Source organism: Vanessa cardui, chromosome 14 (genome assembly GCF_905220365.1).
Source record: "Vanessa cardui chromosome 14, ilVanCard2.1, whole genome shotgun sequence".
Classification (NCBI taxonomy): Eukaryota; Metazoa; Arthropoda; class Insecta; order Lepidoptera; family Nymphalidae; genus Vanessa; species Vanessa cardui.
In genome coordinates this window covers 13,704,862-13,723,775 of record NC_061136.1, presented here as the reverse complement: position 1 = coordinate 13,723,775, position 18,914 = coordinate 13,704,862, and the positions used below count along the sequence as shown (strand labels likewise).

The 18,914-nt window shown below is 32.3% G+C and overlaps 3 protein-coding genes across 3 annotated transcripts in view; 1 reads left to right on the top strand and 2 right to left on the bottom strand.

The window, feature by feature from the left end:
* LOC124535333 overlaps nt 1–18,914 on the top strand; it is a 38,001-nt gene that overhangs the window by 13,100 nt on the left and 5,987 nt on the right. The gene's annotated exons all lie outside the window — the stretch shown is intronic.
* LOC124535331 lies at nt 4,039–13,645 on the bottom strand. The gene is made up of 11 exons (XM_047111518.1): nt 13,520–13,645; nt 13,154–13,221; nt 12,692–12,798; nt 11,763–11,841; nt 10,680–10,748; nt 9,320–9,720; nt 7,762–7,892; nt 7,199–7,322; nt 6,934–7,098; nt 6,461–6,556; nt 4,039–4,498 (listed from the first exon to the last, which is right to left on the bottom strand). The coding sequence occupies exons 6-11, from the start codon at nt 9,368–9,370 to the stop codon at nt 4,055–4,057; spliced, it is 1,011 nt and encodes a 336-aa protein (XP_046967474.1). The 5' UTR covers nt 9,371–9,720; nt 10,680–10,748; nt 11,763–11,841; nt 12,692–12,798; nt 13,154–13,221; nt 13,520–13,645; the 3' UTR covers nt 4,039–4,054.
* Nucleotides 14,258–18,885, bottom strand: LOC124535332. The gene is made up of 6 exons (XM_047111520.1): nt 18,569–18,885; nt 18,106–18,203; nt 16,991–17,217; nt 16,055–16,133; nt 15,127–15,195; nt 14,258–14,669 (listed from the first exon to the last, which is right to left on the bottom strand). Exons 2-6 carry the CDS (start codon nt 18,157–18,159, stop codon nt 14,340–14,342), a joined length of 759 nt encoding a protein of 252 aa, XP_046967476.1. The 5' UTR covers nt 18,160–18,203; nt 18,569–18,885; the 3' UTR covers nt 14,258–14,339.

Below are 18,914 nucleotides of genomic sequence, written 5' to 3'. Positions count from 1 at the left end.
ATATAAAATAAACGAGAGAGTTGTGCCGATATTTATGCTAAAGTCTAAGTATTTTGTTCAAATGACTAACATGTTTAAGGAAGAACAATTTTACCATCAGAATCAAACTGAAAATTATTATATCCAATCAAACAAAGGCAGTTTTAGAGGTTAGGTGTCCCTGGGGCAACATAGTTCTTATCTTGTTACTAAATCAAATGTTTGTTCTCGTTAGAAGAGGGATGTTTTTCGTTAGATATTTGTGGCGATTATTTTGAGCACTAATAACGGAGAGCTTGCAGGGCAGCACGGGGCTATAGAAAGGGATCTTCTTGCAACGCTTCTAGTTTCGTGATTTTTTTATGCTGTGTGGTCGTTTACTAGCCTCTACATCTTGTTTCATTTCATTCATTCATTGGGAAACACTAATCACGTAAAATGTACGACATTAGCTTGTATGATTCAAATTTTGCCGTGTGAAATCGGGACACATAGGTACATATACTATATATGTGTATGTATATAATATTAAATTATTTAAAATCTTTAATACATGTGTAATCTTAACAAAATTTCTAATACGGAAATTTAATGAATGCACCAGGCTTTCATTAAATTTGTTTGACGAGACAGCGGGCTGTCATCAAGTCTACGATCATCAAATTTTTCATCCCAGACAGATCGAAATTACAAAACTAACAAAGGTGAATGTCCTGACGTCTTGCAGCCTATATAATTCATCTCTGACATTTGGCTGTACGCCAAGACGATGGACATTCACAGGCGTACATATTAGCGAGAACTTTTTGGGTTTTTGGGTTTCCAAGAACAGGGCCGTTTAGGTAACGTAAGATGTGTCATAAATTTGGGCAAATATCGTCGTTTTTTTAAATTACTTTGAAGACATAAAGAAAGTAACAATAAAGTATACGAAGGATGTGAGGAAGTAAAAAAATGGGATTAATTTGAAGTTCCAAAAAAAAAATTATTCCTTACGATCTTTTGAAAATAAATTGCAACAAAGTGCTAAATTTACTGACAATCTGATAGCTATTACTGACGATATTATGAAAATATCTTAATAACTGTCATGATAGAATTGCCTAAGAAGGAAATAACATTTTTATAAAGTTTTTGCGATGTACAATATTTTTCAAGTGTTCAGAAATTTCATTACAATTATACCACATTTTGTCATAGCTGAAAGTTATTAGAGAATTTTGTAACACTCGTGTTGACACAGAAACGTTACAAATTTCAAATTTATAGAGACAACGTAACACCATAAAACACATGAATAGCAAAATTATCAAAGAAAACTTGTAACCGAAACTAAAACTTTAAATCATCAGTTCGTACTTAAGGAAAATGAAAGAAATAAATCATAAGCCGACTGCCATCCATTAACGGCTGCTTTGGAAAATTTACACGATTAACCAAACAGAAAGTGTAATGTAAACAAGACTGGACGTTATCTCCTCTATCGTAAACACGCCGGACGTTTCGTAAGCTGACCTCTTTCTGAATTAAACTAGATTTTGGCTTCAGCTTTGGCCGCGTTCGATTAGCTGTGCGTTAATTTAGAGCATAGCCTACATTGTGTTACTATTGGTTCTTACAAATGTCAATATCAATCAGACGCTTCTGAAAATTCTACAGGAGTCAACCACGAATAATACTAATACAAATATAAATAAATGCCCTTTTTGTGAATACTGTGATGCGATTTAGGAGTCAATTGATATAATTATTTGATAAATTACATTTGGCTTATATGTTAACTTGTTCGAAACACAAGAAAAAATTTTTTTGGATATATAGAAATCGTATAGCAGAAATTATTAGTTCATCTACCGCTTCATCTAAAATTGCCCAAAGTTTAAAGTTGAATTAAAATAAAACATTTTCTGAATGCTTTTTCAATCAGACAATATCCAAATTCGTTTGCAATGCCGTCTTAATAAAAATTTGTAACGCAAATTATTTTTCCAAATATTTTATACACCGATGACCCCGTTACAGATTGCTTATACATAGACGTATAAATTAGGTTAATTCAATAAAACTAAAATTAACTCCAATGCTATTAATCCGGTTTGACGTTCTGACATAACCGTCCGCAACGCAGACTAATAAAACAGATTCATACTTAAAATCTCAACTAAAAATTTAATAGCACAATATAACTCGAATCAAAGAATCAATTAGAAACTAAGAGGAAAATAAACCGATACTATTAATTTCTTGATGGCGTTAGGTGAACCAATTTAGCGCGAACGTCAATATTATACCCTGAAATATCGACACTAATTCAATGACTACAAAATTTCGTCTCACTTGGTTTTATAGAAGGTTTGGACTGCAAGCTTTGGAAGCTTTGGAAGCAAGGTGAAATTAAATAACAAAATAAATTGAAAGGTTCAGGTGTATTCAAATTATAAATACGCATAATAATGTACATATTTACTGATTTATACATAAAGATAATATGGATCGGGTCAGAATATTAATTGCGCAAACTAATATAACGCATATATTATTATATTACATATTTATTTCATTAGATAAACAGATCGGCTAATGCATCACTGGTAGTTTTGTAGAACAACACAACACCTAAGAGATATTGTGTTGTTTACTACTCGCAAATGCGCCACCAGTCTTGGGAACTAAGATTTTATGTCCCTTGTGCCTCAAAATTTTATACCGACTAATTAGACCTTCATCGAAAAACAACATCTTGTTCATTGCTACAGCATTGCTGTTTTGCCGGAAGAATATACTATATACGCTGGTAACTTATAACTTATAACTCATTGAGCAAAAAGAATCAGAAGAACCTAGGCGTAAAAATAAACGTAAAAATGATCTTCGAAAAATCTTCTCAATTGTACAAGCTTTTGCCCAACCGTTATTAGTGTAATAACTCGTACTTCGACTTTTAATTTTACTTAGTAATTCAAATTTAGAATATAAAGAAAGCTTGGTAAAGCTGATTATTCTTTTAGAGATTAACTTAATGAAACCTTAAGTTAAATTGTAATTGAACGTTTTGGTATGTGGCTTTATTACATTAAATATTCACGTTCAAGATCCTATTTACAAACAAAATTCCTCCTTTGAACTAGCGCTTATTTTGGTGTTAATTTACAGTAATAAGGAATAGCTCCAAAATTAAATACTTTATTCAATATTTCTCAAATCGTTTGCCACATCAATAATATTTGCATTTGCGTCTGCAGCGTTCAAATCATTGTGCAGATTAAACAACTTCTTCTTAAATCTCTCATCCACACTGTTAGTACTGTTTTCATTTAACATTTCTTTGATAACTGCTTGCATTTCCTTAACACTTGTCTTATTCGATGCATCATTTTCACTCGCCTTACCAATATCAAGAACGGTGGCGTTTTTTTGTAAGATATAATTTTCAAATTCTGTATTATTTTCAAAGGCACACTTTCTAACATCTTTGTTCACTGGTAGTTTTGTAGAACAACACAACACCTAAGAGATATTGTGTTGTTTACTACTCGCAAATGCGCCACCAGTCTTGGGAACTAAGATTTTATGTCCCTTGTGCCTCAAAATTTTATACCGACTAATTAGACCTTCATCGAAAAACAACATCTTGTTCATTGCTACAGCATTGCTGTTTTGCCGGAAGAATATACTATATACGCTGGTAACTTATAACTTATAACTCATTGAGCAAAAAGAATCAGAAGAACCTAGGCGTAAAAATAAACGTAAAAATGATCTTCGAAAAATCTTCTCAATTGTACAAGCTTTTGCCCAACCGTTATTAGTGTAATAACTCGTACTTCGACTTTTAATTTTACTTAGTAATTCAAATTTAGAATATAAAGAAAGCTTGGTAAAGCTGATTATTCTTTTAGAGATTAACTTAATGAAACCTTAAGTTAAATTGTAATTGAACGTTTTGGTATGTGGCTTTATTACATTAAATATTCACGTTCAAGATCCTATTTACAAACAAAATTCCTCCTTTGAACTAGCGCTTATTTTGGTGTTAATTTTGCAGTAATAACGAATAGCTCCAAAATTAAATACTTTATTCAATATTTCTCAAATCGTTTGCCACATCAATAATATTTGCATTTGCGTCTGCAGCGTTCAAATCATTGTGCAGATTAAACAACTTCTTCTTAAATCTCTCATCCACACTGTTAGTACTGTTTTCATTTAACATTTCTTTGATAACTGCTTGCATTTCCTTAACACTTGTCTTATTCGATGCATCATTTTCACTCGCCTTACCAATATCAAGAACGGTGGCGTTTTTTTGTAAGATATAATTTTCAAATTCTGTATTATTTTCAAAGGCACACTTTCTAACATCTTTGATTAAATCTGTGGCTTCATCTTCGATTGTTTTTATTACTTCAATGAGACAAGCTTCGTGCATTGCTCCGTGCGCCATCAATTTGGACAAATCTATGATTCCATTAATTAGTTTACCTGTTATTTCCATCATTGCTGATTTTATTATTGGTGACTGAAACAAAATATTGGACATAAAACCTATATAATCTGTTAGTTAAATGTTTTCTTCTATATTTTTAAAGCGTTTTTCTACCTTACCAATAAAGTTACCAAAATTAATTTTCATGAATTCAGTAGTTAGTAGGTGGGAAGGAAATTCATTGTGAAGCTAATTTTGTAAATTCACAACATCTGTGTTTATGTCAATATAACTGTTAATGGCTTTGGCCAGTCGTTTACTAAGCACAGCATGAACGTACTAGAAGTATAGATAGGTATAGTACGACACAACTTAGATGTAGAATCGGCAAATTCAATAAAACTAACACAACCAATAGAAATAGCTCCCTTTTGCGCCATTCGACGCTGTTCTTCGCTATGGATTCTCGCGTCAGTTTAACCCGAGAAAGCAAGTGCAACTAAATCGACGAATATATTAGGTCATATGATATTACAAGTTATTACGTTTGCGTAAAGATCATATTCACATAAGAAGTAAATATTGTTAATTTGGGTTAGCGTACTTGATTCGGATGTGATCGGCTTTGGAAATTTTGCCGATGCTACATCTATGTTGTACTATACTTTGTTGGTATTGATTTCAATACGGCGATCTATTTTTGTTCAAATTGATTACAATAGCTGAGTTTGCTCCATTACAACATTTTCAAAAGTGATTCACCAGGTATCGTATAACTCTCAAATTTGTCCGTATGTTCCAAATAAGGAAAAAGTACAAACTATAGACAAACAGTAATCAATTATTTAAGTACGATATTAAACAACGCTGATTCCAACAATTTGATGCTTTGGCATATTTAAATTTGATCTTACGGAAGCGTGTGAATGGTGTGGGTGTTTTTGAGATTAGGATTATATTAATACTGAACATTGTTGGCATTCTTGGGAATCGTGCGTTGGCGCAGATTTAATACGAATGACCTGCGCGTAGTCGAAGAAGAAATTAGAGAAAAACAAGTTGGAAAGTAAATAACTTTAATTAACAACTACAATTACTTATTTTATGAAAAGATTTTTTTTTCTTTAAATTCGTATAAGATACGTTATTTATATTGTACATAACATACAATATACACAACACGGGAGCAAGCGGATATGAGTAATTTATCATTGAAGTTTTCAAACAATTTTGTTGTTGGTTCAATTTCTTACTTTTTTATATCAGACTCTGGTTATCATCAAGGGTAACAAAATCGAACATTTTTTAAATACTTTACGTTAAAAGTAAATATTCACAATCGATGAGAGAAATTTAATAACCTGTTATAAATAATATATGTAGCAGATTGTTTTGAACTATAACGTTTTAATAATAAGATTCAAATTTAAATATAAGGTCGAACACTTGCAAACAAATCTGGCATATCAAGTATTTTTAAAAATGTAAACAATTTGAGACAGATCTAATAATAGCTGCCAATATATCTTCTACTATGCATCTAGCTGTTCTCTTTTTCCCATTATTATCCCAGGTAACCTAGGTCCCAAGTCTAATAACTAAATGGTGAAGTTCATTAAGAACAATTCGGTGGTTTAGTCGCGAAGAATAAATACATTACCTTAATCTGTATTTCTTTAACCACAATATTACATTAACATTAACAGCCTGTAAATTACCCACTGCTGGGCTAAGGCAGAGGCCTCCTCGAAGAAGGTTTGGAGCATATTCCACCAAGCTGCTCTAATGCAGGTTGGTGAATACACATGTTGCCAAATTTCGTTGAAACTATAGGCATTGAGGTTTCCTCACGATATTTTCCTTCACCGTCGAGCACGAGATAAATTATTAACACAATTTTGGCACACAAAAATTCAGTGGTGTTTGAACCCGCAATCATCGGTTAAGATGTACGCGTTCTAACTACTGGACTCGACAACCACAATATTACGGAACGCTAATTTCTCGTCGTCCAAATCAAACGATTCAGCTTTTTTAACAATTTCCCAGTCTCACCTTCGATATGACGCATTTGACGACCTTCGTCAAAGAGCCGTGGTCGTGCCCGCAGACTTTTAGGAGGCTATAAATTTCTTTCTTTTGTTCGTAGAGCTGAAATTTAGTTTTTATGAGCCACTTTGTCGTCTCGTTAAATTTGAACAAGGACATTAAAGAGATATTTAAACGGTCTACACGATTGAGTCTAATCTATTCATCCACATTGGTACAAACTTACACTTTACTGATACTTCCTTTTTGGTTTAGGTAGAAGCAGTTTATAAGATATCACTATTTTTTTAAAAACAATTAGTTTGTATGTATTTACGATAAGAATAATGCTGTATATTCATGAAAGAAATTACAGCTGGTGATGAAATAATTGATATTCATATCATTCAAATAAACAACAGTCAAAATATATTAATTCAAGTATTTAAATAAAGCTAGATTCTTATTTAGATGGTATTTATTTATACATATTTGTTTACCGGCTTAACTCCTTGTTTAATTATGTTCTTTAATAGGATGACCTTCCTCACAGCCTGCTCCGGGTCTTGACCAATCAGGGCATATCCACAAACCACCATTTGGTGCAATGCTTTCTCCGCCAGTGCTGATGTCTCCTTATGTTTCTCTAACAGGCACTTCTCTACCTTTAAGCAAACTCACAATGATTAATTCTGATATTCATATTCTGAAAAATTCTTTAGTATATCTATATTTAATAAAACCTCATATAATTATTTGTATCACCTCATCTTCCGCCTGACTCTTCATCAAATCTAAAGTCCCTTGTATATCCAGAAGCTTCTCCTGAATGTGCTGGGTTCCATTTTGCAACAAAAGCTTTACCTTCAACAGCACCATGTCTACTGATCTAAAAACACCATAAATATGACAATACCATAACACCATAATAAGCAATAGTATCCAAGAGATTAACTAGGCGCAGATCAGATGTACCCTCAATGTGACCTTGGCTAAAACATTAAGGTAATACATATGTATAATATGATCTCCATATATTCAATGTCAAACTGAGTTTACAGATTCTATTCTCTTGAGAAGAATTTTGTAGATTTCTTCTAATGGAGCTTTTTATCTCAAAGTATATTAAATGGCAGAATTTCATCCGATCCATTCTCGCAATTATAAGCATATAAATTACTTGGAAACTCATTGGTACTGGCCTGGGCGTAAAATCCATCTTCGCGTATTCAAACCACTAAGACAACCCGGCTAATTTCAGGCAACGTGTAAAAACCTTATTATATAAAATGTAAACTAAACAGTTGTAAGTTATATTTATAGGTTACCTTTCAAGATCCACTTGAAATTTCTTCTCGATACTCTGCACAAGATCTTCTCCCAATTTTCGCGTTATTTCATCTTCTATTACCTGATCAACATCGTCCTTACCAACGCTAAGACCATTAACATATGTCATCTAAATATAATTAATCAAATTAACATATATTTGTTAATGTACCGTTTTTAATTTACTAATTGAGCTATTTTTCTCAACATCTTATTTATGGAATATTTATGTAACTTTATATAACTAGACATTATTAAGATTAATCGCTGAATGAGAAAAATTGCATCGAAATTTATTCTAAAAAAAAATTAACAGAAGCAAGAGATATGTTCAAACATACAAAAAACATTGCAGATAAAACGGACAAATTAAAAGCAGCATCCGTTAAAAACAAAAGAACAGCGGAAAAATATACAAAGCTTCGAAGCGATTCCGTTAGGATTCATGTTTTGCTAATTTACAGTGTTGTTGAGAATGATTCACTTGTACAATAAAAATGTTCGTCTAATTTAGTTTTTATATACTTTAAAATTAAAACGAACATTTGTTAGCACTGATATCACTGCTTTGTCGTTGTGACAGGTAATCAAAACAAGATTAGTACTCATTGAGTTTATTTTATTATTTGATGTGATATGTCAGTTCCTTTGTCCATATTTGCTGGTACACTACACTAGGAAATACGCAAAGGAACCACAACCAACCATTGCCTTTAAGACGTTCTGTCCCTTTAAGCTGTAACTACTGGCTCAGTCAGCCAGAAACAGAAACAACAACTCACGGTATTACTGTTTAATGGTATATAACTGGGAAGTGAGTGGTAGATATATACAGGAGCTTGCACAAAACCTTACTTAAAAACTGGTTTGTAGTTTTTCTAGTTCGAATATTATAATGAAAGTTAATTAAGTCAATTTTAACAAAGAATTTTGTATAAAAATCTTAGGACTAACTTAAATGGCTTTAAATATATCAATCTGCCAGAGATTTGGTACAAAAATCACAGTGTAGCCGATTACGGAGTACACTTCAAAGAAGGATTTTATGAATTCTGTAGACATCTTGACCAATTGTGAACGGAGTTTGACGCTTGTTTTATTTAGTCAATAAGACTCGAGGACTCGAGGAAACTTGCGGTTAGTCCTTTTTTCATTTTAAAGAATGAATACTTTAATGATTATTTTTTTGTTCAAAATATTCGCAAATTTGAATAAATAAGTTTATGTTTTCGCTTCATTCAGTTTCACTAATTATTTTTAATATTAATCGGTGGAAAGGTAAATGGATGAACTAGATGAATCTCGTGATATGTGGTCTTCGAGAGTCAAGCTATTATGTCCCTTGTATCTGTAGTTAGACTGGTCAATGAGCCAGTGCAACTACAGACACAAGAATGCTGTCCAGAGTCAGATTCAAGGAAGAATGCTCCCATCAAACCTTAAAACAACAATGAATAACAATAGACTTATGGGATATAAATCGAGAGCTTTCTATCTACCTACACATAACGATATCACTAATGAATACAATTAAATAATAGTCGTAAAATGACTCGCCAATAAAAATGCCAAAATATGAAGTGAATTCCACGCACGTCGGACACTCATGCCGATCAAAGTCGTGCAAATTTCTCAATATCTCGATTAAAAATAGCCGCACAGAAATACACCGAGCGATACCAGTATCGGCTAGGAGTGTTTACGATATAGACACTATAAAAAATATTTTATAGCCGTTGAAGTTTACATTATTTTCTAACATGCAATTTAGATATATAAAGTGTTTTATAAAATTTACATTTATTTTGAAATCACGACACAACTTATAAATCTTATTAATTATAATTGAATTTAATGCAATTATAAATTTAGTTTTTATTTTCAACAGATTGTCTCTTGCAGCATTTTCTTGAACATTTGCAAGCGGGTCGTGTACGTCCTTCTTCTGGTGGACCCGTCTGAAAAAAAAAAACAAAACTTCAATAATAATTATAAAAAAAATCAGAATAAACTTTATTCAAGTTGGCTTTTACAGGCACTTTTGAATCGTCATTTAACAATTAAGTGAAGCTACCACTGTTTCGGAAAGTAGATTCTACCGAGAAGAACCGGCAAGAAATTCAGTTGTTACTCTTTTTTACATTTAAAAAATACAAAGTAATGTTACTTAAATACAATTTTTTAAATTAATTGCTTGGCGGTCAACAGTTAATAACTCCACGCTTTAAAAAATCTCAATCAAACCGTGCAATAATAGCCAGAAGTAATTGAGGAATTTAAGCCGTTTTGTTTACTGATATTGGAACTGTCTATTTATTGTAGACAATTATTTATTAAACACTATTTTATCACGTACTATTCACTAATCATAGTCCTCTACACACGACCCGTGAGTAACACATCAAAGGTAGCTAATTTAAGCCGCGTAGACAAAACGCGAATGCAAAACGATAGAAACAATAGGCCTAACCTTTAAGTACCTCCCAAATCCTTCGTTTCTCAGAATCCCAGACTGCCAGCCAGTATAAACATTGGGTTTATCGTTAAATAATTATCAGTATCAACCCAGAATACAAACATATAAATCTTAAATAGTGCGAAATGAAATTGGTCCTGTGCTAAACTCTTTCCAGTTTCTTCGGATTGTCATCCCATCGGACTATGAGAGTGAGATTATAATAGGCACGGCACAGCTTCACAAATATTATTGGGCAAGTTATCTTTAAATATTATCCTAAAAATTGTACCCTTTTTTAAATGACGATATCATTAGAATAAGTACTAGTCGATATACGTTCAGCATATACTAGTATAAAGTATATAACGACGATTCAAAAGACCCATTCGAACCTACCAAATAAAGTAGATTTGGTGTTTATTTTCATAATACATTTTTTTATTAAGTTAAATTGTTTACCTCGCTATCCTTACAACAAACAGACTGATACAAATCGCCGCTGTCCAAACTATTCAAGATATTGTAGAACTGAAAATAGAACCATCGATTAATTGAAATATTTATTTAATTGTAGAATTTATTGTACGTAAACATACAAATGCGCTTTCAAAATGCGATAGGACGACATATTCGATTTAAAGAGAAAGAGTTTAAGCGCTGTACGAATGGCTTTAAGCGCGTTAGAGCACTGTTTTGTTAGCACTGTAACACGTAACACCTTGTCGACCTGCGATTGAATCTAAGACCTGCTTTATAAACCATTTTACATATTTACTCGACTTCGGTATATATACTTATATCTGATATTTTATATATAATTCGGTCGAAATCGTTAAATTATATTCGATATTTATTGAAAATAACTTAAAAAAAAGCCCTACACCGTTGTGCCACAGAAATTTCACAGAAATTTCTAGTAACAGCCTGTAAATTTCCCACTGCTGGGCTAAGACCTCCTCCATTAAGTAGAGGGTTTGGAACATATACCACCACGCTGTTCGAATGCGGGTTGGTGGAATGCACATGTGCCAGAATTTCGATGAAATTAGACACATGCAGGTTTTTTCACGATGTTTTCACCGCCGAGCACGAGATGTTATAAACACAAATTAAGCACATATATTGCACGTGGTGTTTGCCTGGGCTTAAACCCGAAATAATCGGTTAAGATGCACGCGTTCTAACCACGGGCCATCGCAGCTCTTACTCTCTACATATTATAAAACAAAGAACCCTGGCTGTCTCTTTTCCTATGTTCGCAATAAACTCCTAAAGTACTAAATGTATTTTCATGTGTTTTCACTAATAGACATATGGATTCATAAGGAAGGTTAAGGTATATAATTTACTATCGTAAATAAGTTGAAATAGAACGAAAATAGTCAAGCATGTCCAAAAAGGAACAAAATAAATAAATAACATAACAAAACTTATATCCAATAACATTCTATTATAAACCATATTAAAGAACAACAAATGTAACCAATTCTAGGTACAGTAAAGTGACTCTAAACTAAACCATAACACAATAAATTCCTGTACCTTTAGTTTAGCTTCATACAGCAAGTCCAAGGCTTTCTTCGCTATTATCGCCGAAACTTCCCTTGTTTTGGTAAACAATCTGAATACAAATAATAACTCATTAAAATACTTATGTATATTATTAAATATGCCTTAAAATGGACTCACTCCAAACTATGCCGCGATTTAATTGAAGTCAACAATTTATTATCGAGACAAAAATATTCATGATTGATTCACTCACGAACAACCCTCAATGTTAGAAATATATCAGCGTGCAAAAGATGTTAAAGGAGCAGCTTTTGACTTAGTATACGCAGAGTATCTTTAATGCTCTGCGCGTATGATGCATTCAGGATAATGTTGGGATAGCCACGCTTTCGTAGTTCACCACTGGTGTTTGCTGAAGCCCGTATGGATTTCTATGCCGTCATTAGAACAGCGTGTATAGGGACTGGGATCCGCGATACGATAAGATAAGATACCCTTCTAACGGTATCGTAAATACATTGATGCAGAAATAAATAACCTATTGGTTAACCATTGGAACAACTTCAATAAGATCTTTTTTAATATCTTATCGTGAAGGGTTGCATGCCGTACGCGTTCGTGAGTGATCATATAATTGCAAGGTCATGTTCATATTCATATTATCACGTTTAGGGCCACTAATGATAAAATATATAAGTATTAATTTTTGTATTTGTGACCAGTAACAGGTATTATCTGTTACCCCTGAGTAGATACAGCCCACCATCAACTTCTACAAAATTTGTCTTATTTCCTGTTTGAGCCGGTGTAACAGGCACAAGAGACATGACATCTTGATTTGCATGCTTGATTGCAAGGTACCATTTTCCATGGACCATAGACCATAATATACATATAATTAGCATTGAAATTACCGCGAATATATTACCTATCTATTTTGTATATAGAATAAAACTCACTTGACTGCCTCTACATATAAGTCACACAAACAGACCAACGGCACACATTGTTTCATTGGCTTATTCGTACCCCTACACACATCGATCGGATCGCCGAGCGGGAAAAACTGAAATATAGTTATTAACATTATAAAAATTTCTTCTCTTTGAGACAAATCATCAATGATATATATATGGTCATATTGTGAGGAGGAATGAGGATCATTTTGTAAGGCAGGTCTTGAGGATGTGGATGGATGTAGAGGTAGAGGACGACCAAAGAAACGATGGATTGATTGCGTGAAAGAAGATATGGTTAGAAAGAACGTTACTTGTGAGATGACGTCTGATAGAGAAGTATGGAAGACATGCTGCGATGATGATGATATATATAAATATGACTGACTAACTCTTCTACGAATTTAGCTGCAAGTTTCAAAATAACTGACGCTAAATATGATGGACGTAATTAAAATCACTTACCAGCACAAAAGTCGTCACAACCGCTAGGAACACAGTCTTCAATATACAAAAGACCGGACATGAACGTACTGAAAACATTTCATATATCATCATCATCATTATTACATAGTATAAAACAAATTCGCTTAGCGCTGTTTGTCCCTTTGTATGATTATTTTAATAGATTGAGGGATTCGAGAGGAAGGCTTTTTCTTCTTTCTTTTCTGTCACTTGTCTCTACTAGTTGAGAGCGAAATATTTTGCCAATGTGTTGGCAGCGTCCAACAAATACAGACAGACTTACTAACATCATAAATTGTTGTTGTTATATAGCTGTCAAATATTAGAATTAGGTACATGGTACTCGATAATTTATATATTACTGACCTCTGCGAGAACAATCCATGATTACTAATCTGTTGCTTCCAGTTGATTCTACATTATTTGTATTGTTGTTTACTTGTTAATTTTGCTATTTCTAATCTTTCAAGTTACACTTTCATTTCACACAAATATAGTAAATTTTCTGTCATTCTTATGACAGATTTTTTTAAGCAAGTTTATTAAAAAAGGCTGAAATTTAAGGCGAGCCTCTTTGTTATATATTTTATGTTTTTAGAAAAATGCATTAGTTAAAATTTAAAATTGTGTATGACCAAGAATAGCTTGTAATAAATAAGTAATAATTAAATCTTTTTTTAATGATTTACAGATTTTCCTCTCAGCTATGATATTTAATAAATAAACGATCGTTTTTGACTAGCGATAATCTTTGATTGAAACGTAATAAAAAATATTACCGATTTCATATCGCATCGGCTGCACAGATAATAAATAAAAAACTGGGGTTGTTCTATTTAGAAGACATGCATGTCTCTAAAATTCGCTAAAACTAGCGTTGGACGTTTTATGGTATGGTATTTAAACGAGTTTTATCTTTGTACACATGAAAGTTTATTATAAAATAATTTAAAGAAAAGTATAAACATCACATACATTAAGTATCTTTTTTTGCTGTTTTTTATCGAAACTTTTATTTTACAATAAGACTATTATCGAGCGATACAACTCTTTACTACTATGACAAATTTATTTTATATATTATGACGCAAATTTCAGCTATTTTTAGGTATTTTATACGCAATTTCGTGATCGTCAGTTACAGCTAAAATGAAGTAAATAAAAAATATTGAACGTCTTTACATTTTTAATTCTTTTTCATGCGTGGACATGAACCCATACAAGTTTTACCCTTTTCGATACATCTGGAACAGTTACTCTGGGTTTGTTGAGAATCCGCGGAACTTTTCGCAGGTACTGTTGTGTCTGACGTGACTAGACTTGGTGCTGTAGTCTCGGATGCCCTGGAACTGGTAGGTTCGTACTTCTGGTCAATTGTTTCCGCCTTCTTAGTAAATGTGAACGGTGTAGTAGTTGGCTTTGGCACGATCTTGGCAATTTTCTCATTTTCATTTTCATCTTTTGTTGGAACAAAGCTCATATTGCCTACTGAATTATACCGGCTTAGCGACAACATCTAGTTAAAAAAATATTACTGTTATTTAAATCAAATTCTTAAATAAATAAACAATAAATATTTTTGATTAAATATTTTATAAACGATAAACCTCACTTACTTAATAAATTAACCCCATTTAAAAACTCTGACATTACGTACAAGATAAACAAAATATCTTAATTTTATAATGAGACAGACTTATCTATTCACTCAAAACGGCACACACATCAGCGTGCGTTAGTGTGAGTGAGTTACTGTCGAACTTACAAGATGTCCTAGTGTGTGTACGACTTTGAGTAGAGACAGCAAAAAAATCTTGAATTTTTTTTACACAAGGATACTAAAATAACTCAAAGGCAATTCACATGCGAACCCGAAAGTGGAACTAGTTAATTTATATTTATTATTGTATTTCTTTATCAGTTAGTACAATATGTCTATATGTATGAATTTATTATACATGTAAATACATCACCTGAGGTTGTCTCTGGCAAGAAACATTGCAGCGCATCACTTGGTCTATATAATTAAAGAAGTCAACCAACTGGAAAATATATAATATATTATACTATTATAAATGCGAAAGTAGCTTACTGTTTGTCTGTAATGCTTTCTAAGTAAACTATAGACTCCATTTTTATATTTTAAAGTCACTAATAAAATTATTGAAACTTACTACAATATAAAAATGTAAAAGTTTTAAGCTAAAATGTACGCATATAAACTTATTATGTAGCCCGTAATACCTAACGACAATACTTTGTAATATTATGTTCAGGTTTTAAGGGTGAGTGAGCCAGTATAACTACAGGCATAAGGGACAACGTTCCTTGCCTTGCTAATGCCTGTAGTATCATGTATATTTTAGTTCCTGAGATTGGTATTGCATTGGCTATGTAACAATGATATTCTAATAAACAGATATGTTATATCCATACTAAACAACAGAAAAAAGTGTGCCGCGCCGGGGACCGTTTATTTTAGTTTATTTTTACATTTCGTTAAAAGCAAATAGGATAGCCTGATAAAAACAATAAGTAAAGGGGATAACTAGGTGTTTTAATTACGCAAAACGTATTTCTACGTAATTATGATGTATTATAACGTATTACTACGTAAAACAACTAAAGGCAAACGTCCCAATTAGGACGTTTTCTAGTCTTCACTTTTTGTGCGTTAATAACATATATGTTTACTACAACATCATTGCTATGTAAGGAATTGTTAATAGTTTTTACAGCGCCAATAACTGCGTCTAAAAAAAAAAAAAGGTAATATTTTTATTTAAGAACTACCAAGGTAAGACACAATAAACGCTTCTAGTATAAATACACTTGAAAATCCAAATTAAATTTTATCAGCAATAGAAACACTAAAAGTCGATAGTAAGGAACTACCCTCACCGTTTTGACCAAATCATAATAACAATCCGACACGAATTCAATCGTTCGAGTGTAAATATTCGTGGCCGGACTGCAGGTCCTGAAAACAATCCAATAAAGTCTGTTAAATGATAATTTTCGGTTTATAGTTAGGTAAGGTAACAGCCTGTAAATTTCCTACTGCTGGGATAAGGCCTCGTGTTCTAATAAGGAGAGGGTTTGGAACATATTCTATCACACCGTTCCGTACATAGCGGGTTGGTGGAATGCACGTGGAATTCACATGTGGCAGAATTTCGATGAAATTGTACACATGCAGGTTTCCTCACGATGTTTTCCTTCACCGCCGAGCACGAGATCAATTATAAACAAAAATTAAGCACACACATAAATATATATATATATATATATATATATATATATATATATATATCCAATAGATCCATCCTCAAAGGTATGATACTTTAAGCCCTTCAAATTGCAGATACATGAATACATCAAATAGTAGTAAATGTTTATCATACTAGCGACCCGCCCGCCCTCGCACGGGTACTTGATATGTATCGTTATATTATCACCAACTTACATAAAATCATTATAAAATGTACCCTATTTGTTATTCTGATGTATAATCTATATTACTGTAAAATTTCATATATATATATATATATATATATATATATATATATTTATTATATATGTATATATATATATATATATATATATATTTATTATATATGTATATATATATATATATATATATATATATACAAATACGTACATCCATTTTCACAAACTTTTGAATTTATAATATTAGTAGGATTGATAGGTTTTACCTAGTTTCCAGACTTTTAAACGATTTTGTCACTACATAAAAAATACATGACAGATAAACATATAATAACAATTATCATATAGGTAATGTTGATGTGATGAAATAAATTTCCAAATATTTACCTAAGAACATTTTCGACGAGTTCGCACGGACATGATTCGCACACGCAAACAGCACTGCCATTGCGCAAAGTAGTCGAATATGTTGACTCGGTGTTCTGGCCCGTGACCAGTCCACTCAATCCACTGAACCCACTGTACTCACTCTGACGACACGACAGCCTACACGTGCCGGACCAGATTTGTTGGATAGCCGACGCTGTCGCCGTAAACTCTCTGTTATGATTCGTCTGAAAATATACTTAGTAACTTTCATATCCAGTGGCGTAGCTAGATGAGGAAGGGCCACGGTGCATAGAAAAAGGATCGGGCCCTCTTTCCCATCCCTCTTTAACTAATAATTACCCTTTAAAATTATAGATACCAAATAAGAAATCTTGTGCGCAGGGTCGTATTTTTCTAGCTTCAGAAACTTAAGGTTTTAAATTAACATAGTTATTTTTATTACTAAAGTTATTAATTTCGGGATATTTACCATGTTTTGCGGGTTCATGCGGGTACTGTACCCGCAAAATTCAGTCTCGTGAACAAGACATTCGTAGATAATGTCGAAATATCGAGCTCCACCGAACAACAATAAAAACATGGTAAATATCCCGAAATTAATAACTTTAGTAACTTAAGGTTTAGTTTAGATGGCCCTCTGAACTCCGGGGCCCTGGTGCGCTGCACCACCTAACCTACGATAGCTACGTTCATATCTATGGTATTGGTAGCATTCTTGATAACTTCTTATGTACAAAATAGTGCTCGATACTCGACAATAATTATAATTAAACATTTAAAGACAAGGTATATTAAATAGAATGTTTTTTTTTTAATACACTTTGCATTATTATCGTGTTTTAGCTCGAACCAAACAAAAATATGCTAAAGAACGATAGTTATTTGAATAGGAATAGTTCATTAATTGATAATAATTAATATCATGCATTTAAAAAACCTTTTATTTTTTTCGATTCAAAATATTATTTGTTGTTGTTGTATATTTACAACACTTTATTGTAACGCCTATACTTTCTATATTCAACAATTTTTAATGTTAACGACATTCAAGTGCTGTTTTCTTCAATATTAGGTATTTAAGAATAAAATTATATAATTATAATGTTACTTACGTAAGCATAATATATCGATAGGAGTAACAAAACAATAACTAAATTTGCAACCATTTGATATAAATTTTAATGATCTATACAACATAACTGCTGGTTTCCTGCAAAAATAAATAATTATGTATGTTAAGTAAACATAGTCGGTACATATTTTAGTTAGACATGCTATATGAATCAAATCATAATGTTTATATTTTAAATGAAAGCTTCCAGAGTATTTCTGATATTGACACCTGCAACGGATCCCATGGTTGTCAACTAAACTTATATGCCTTTTTATATCACAATGACTAAACTTAACGTTTTATTAAAGTTATATCGTTTTACAACCGTTGAAAGGTCTCAATAATGCTAAGAGTCACAAATAAGTCCATTTTCCATTGAATAATACAGAAACAATTAAAAAACAACAAGAAACAATAAAATTAGCATTAGTGCGAAAAATCATTACTGCTACTTAACTTACTGCAAATTTAAATCTTATAAAAGGCTTAATCTGAAATATGTATGTGTATATTTAAATATGAGAGCAAGTATCCGAGTTTGTCTAGCCGTCCAGGTAGGTGCTGTACCAAAGTCTAAGAGTTTATATCCACCGATAACGTTTCCATGTTTACACCAATTTAAGCCGCTACTAGTTTGCCTTCTATCGCTATAACTGGTTTAAATTTTGTTCATTTGAAAGATTTATTATACAATTATTTTATAAAATAGCGGCCATGACAGTAATTCTATTACATTTTTGTGAATAAGTGGAGTAAATTTTATGCTGAATGATGTCGGTTGACAGACTGACTTTAGACAACATCATT

Coding starts and splice junctions, on each gene's coding strand:
- LOC124535331 (XM_047111518.1), bottom strand. CDS start 9,370: ATGAGTGTCCGACGTGCGTGGAATTCACTTCATATTTTGGCATTTTTA. Junction 7,893..9,319: donor ATATTTTGGCATTTTTATTG/GCGAGTCATTTT, acceptor AATTATATTTAG/ATGACATATGTTAATGGTCT. Junction 4,499..6,460: donor TCAAATGCGTCATATCGAAG/GTGAGACTGGGA, acceptor ATTTTGTTTCAG/TCACCAATAATAAAATCAGC.
- LOC124535332 (XM_047111520.1), bottom strand. CDS start 18,159: ATGGTTGCAAATTTAGTTATTGTTTTGTTACTCCTATCGATATATTAT. Junction 15,196..16,054: donor ATTATGATTTGGTCAAAACG/GTGAGGGTAGTT, acceptor TATATTTTCCAG/TTGGTTGACTTCTTTAATTA. Junction 14,670..15,126: donor CTTGCCAGAGACAACCTCAG/GTGATGTATTTA, acceptor TTTTTTAACTAG/ATGTTGTCGCTAAGCCGGTA.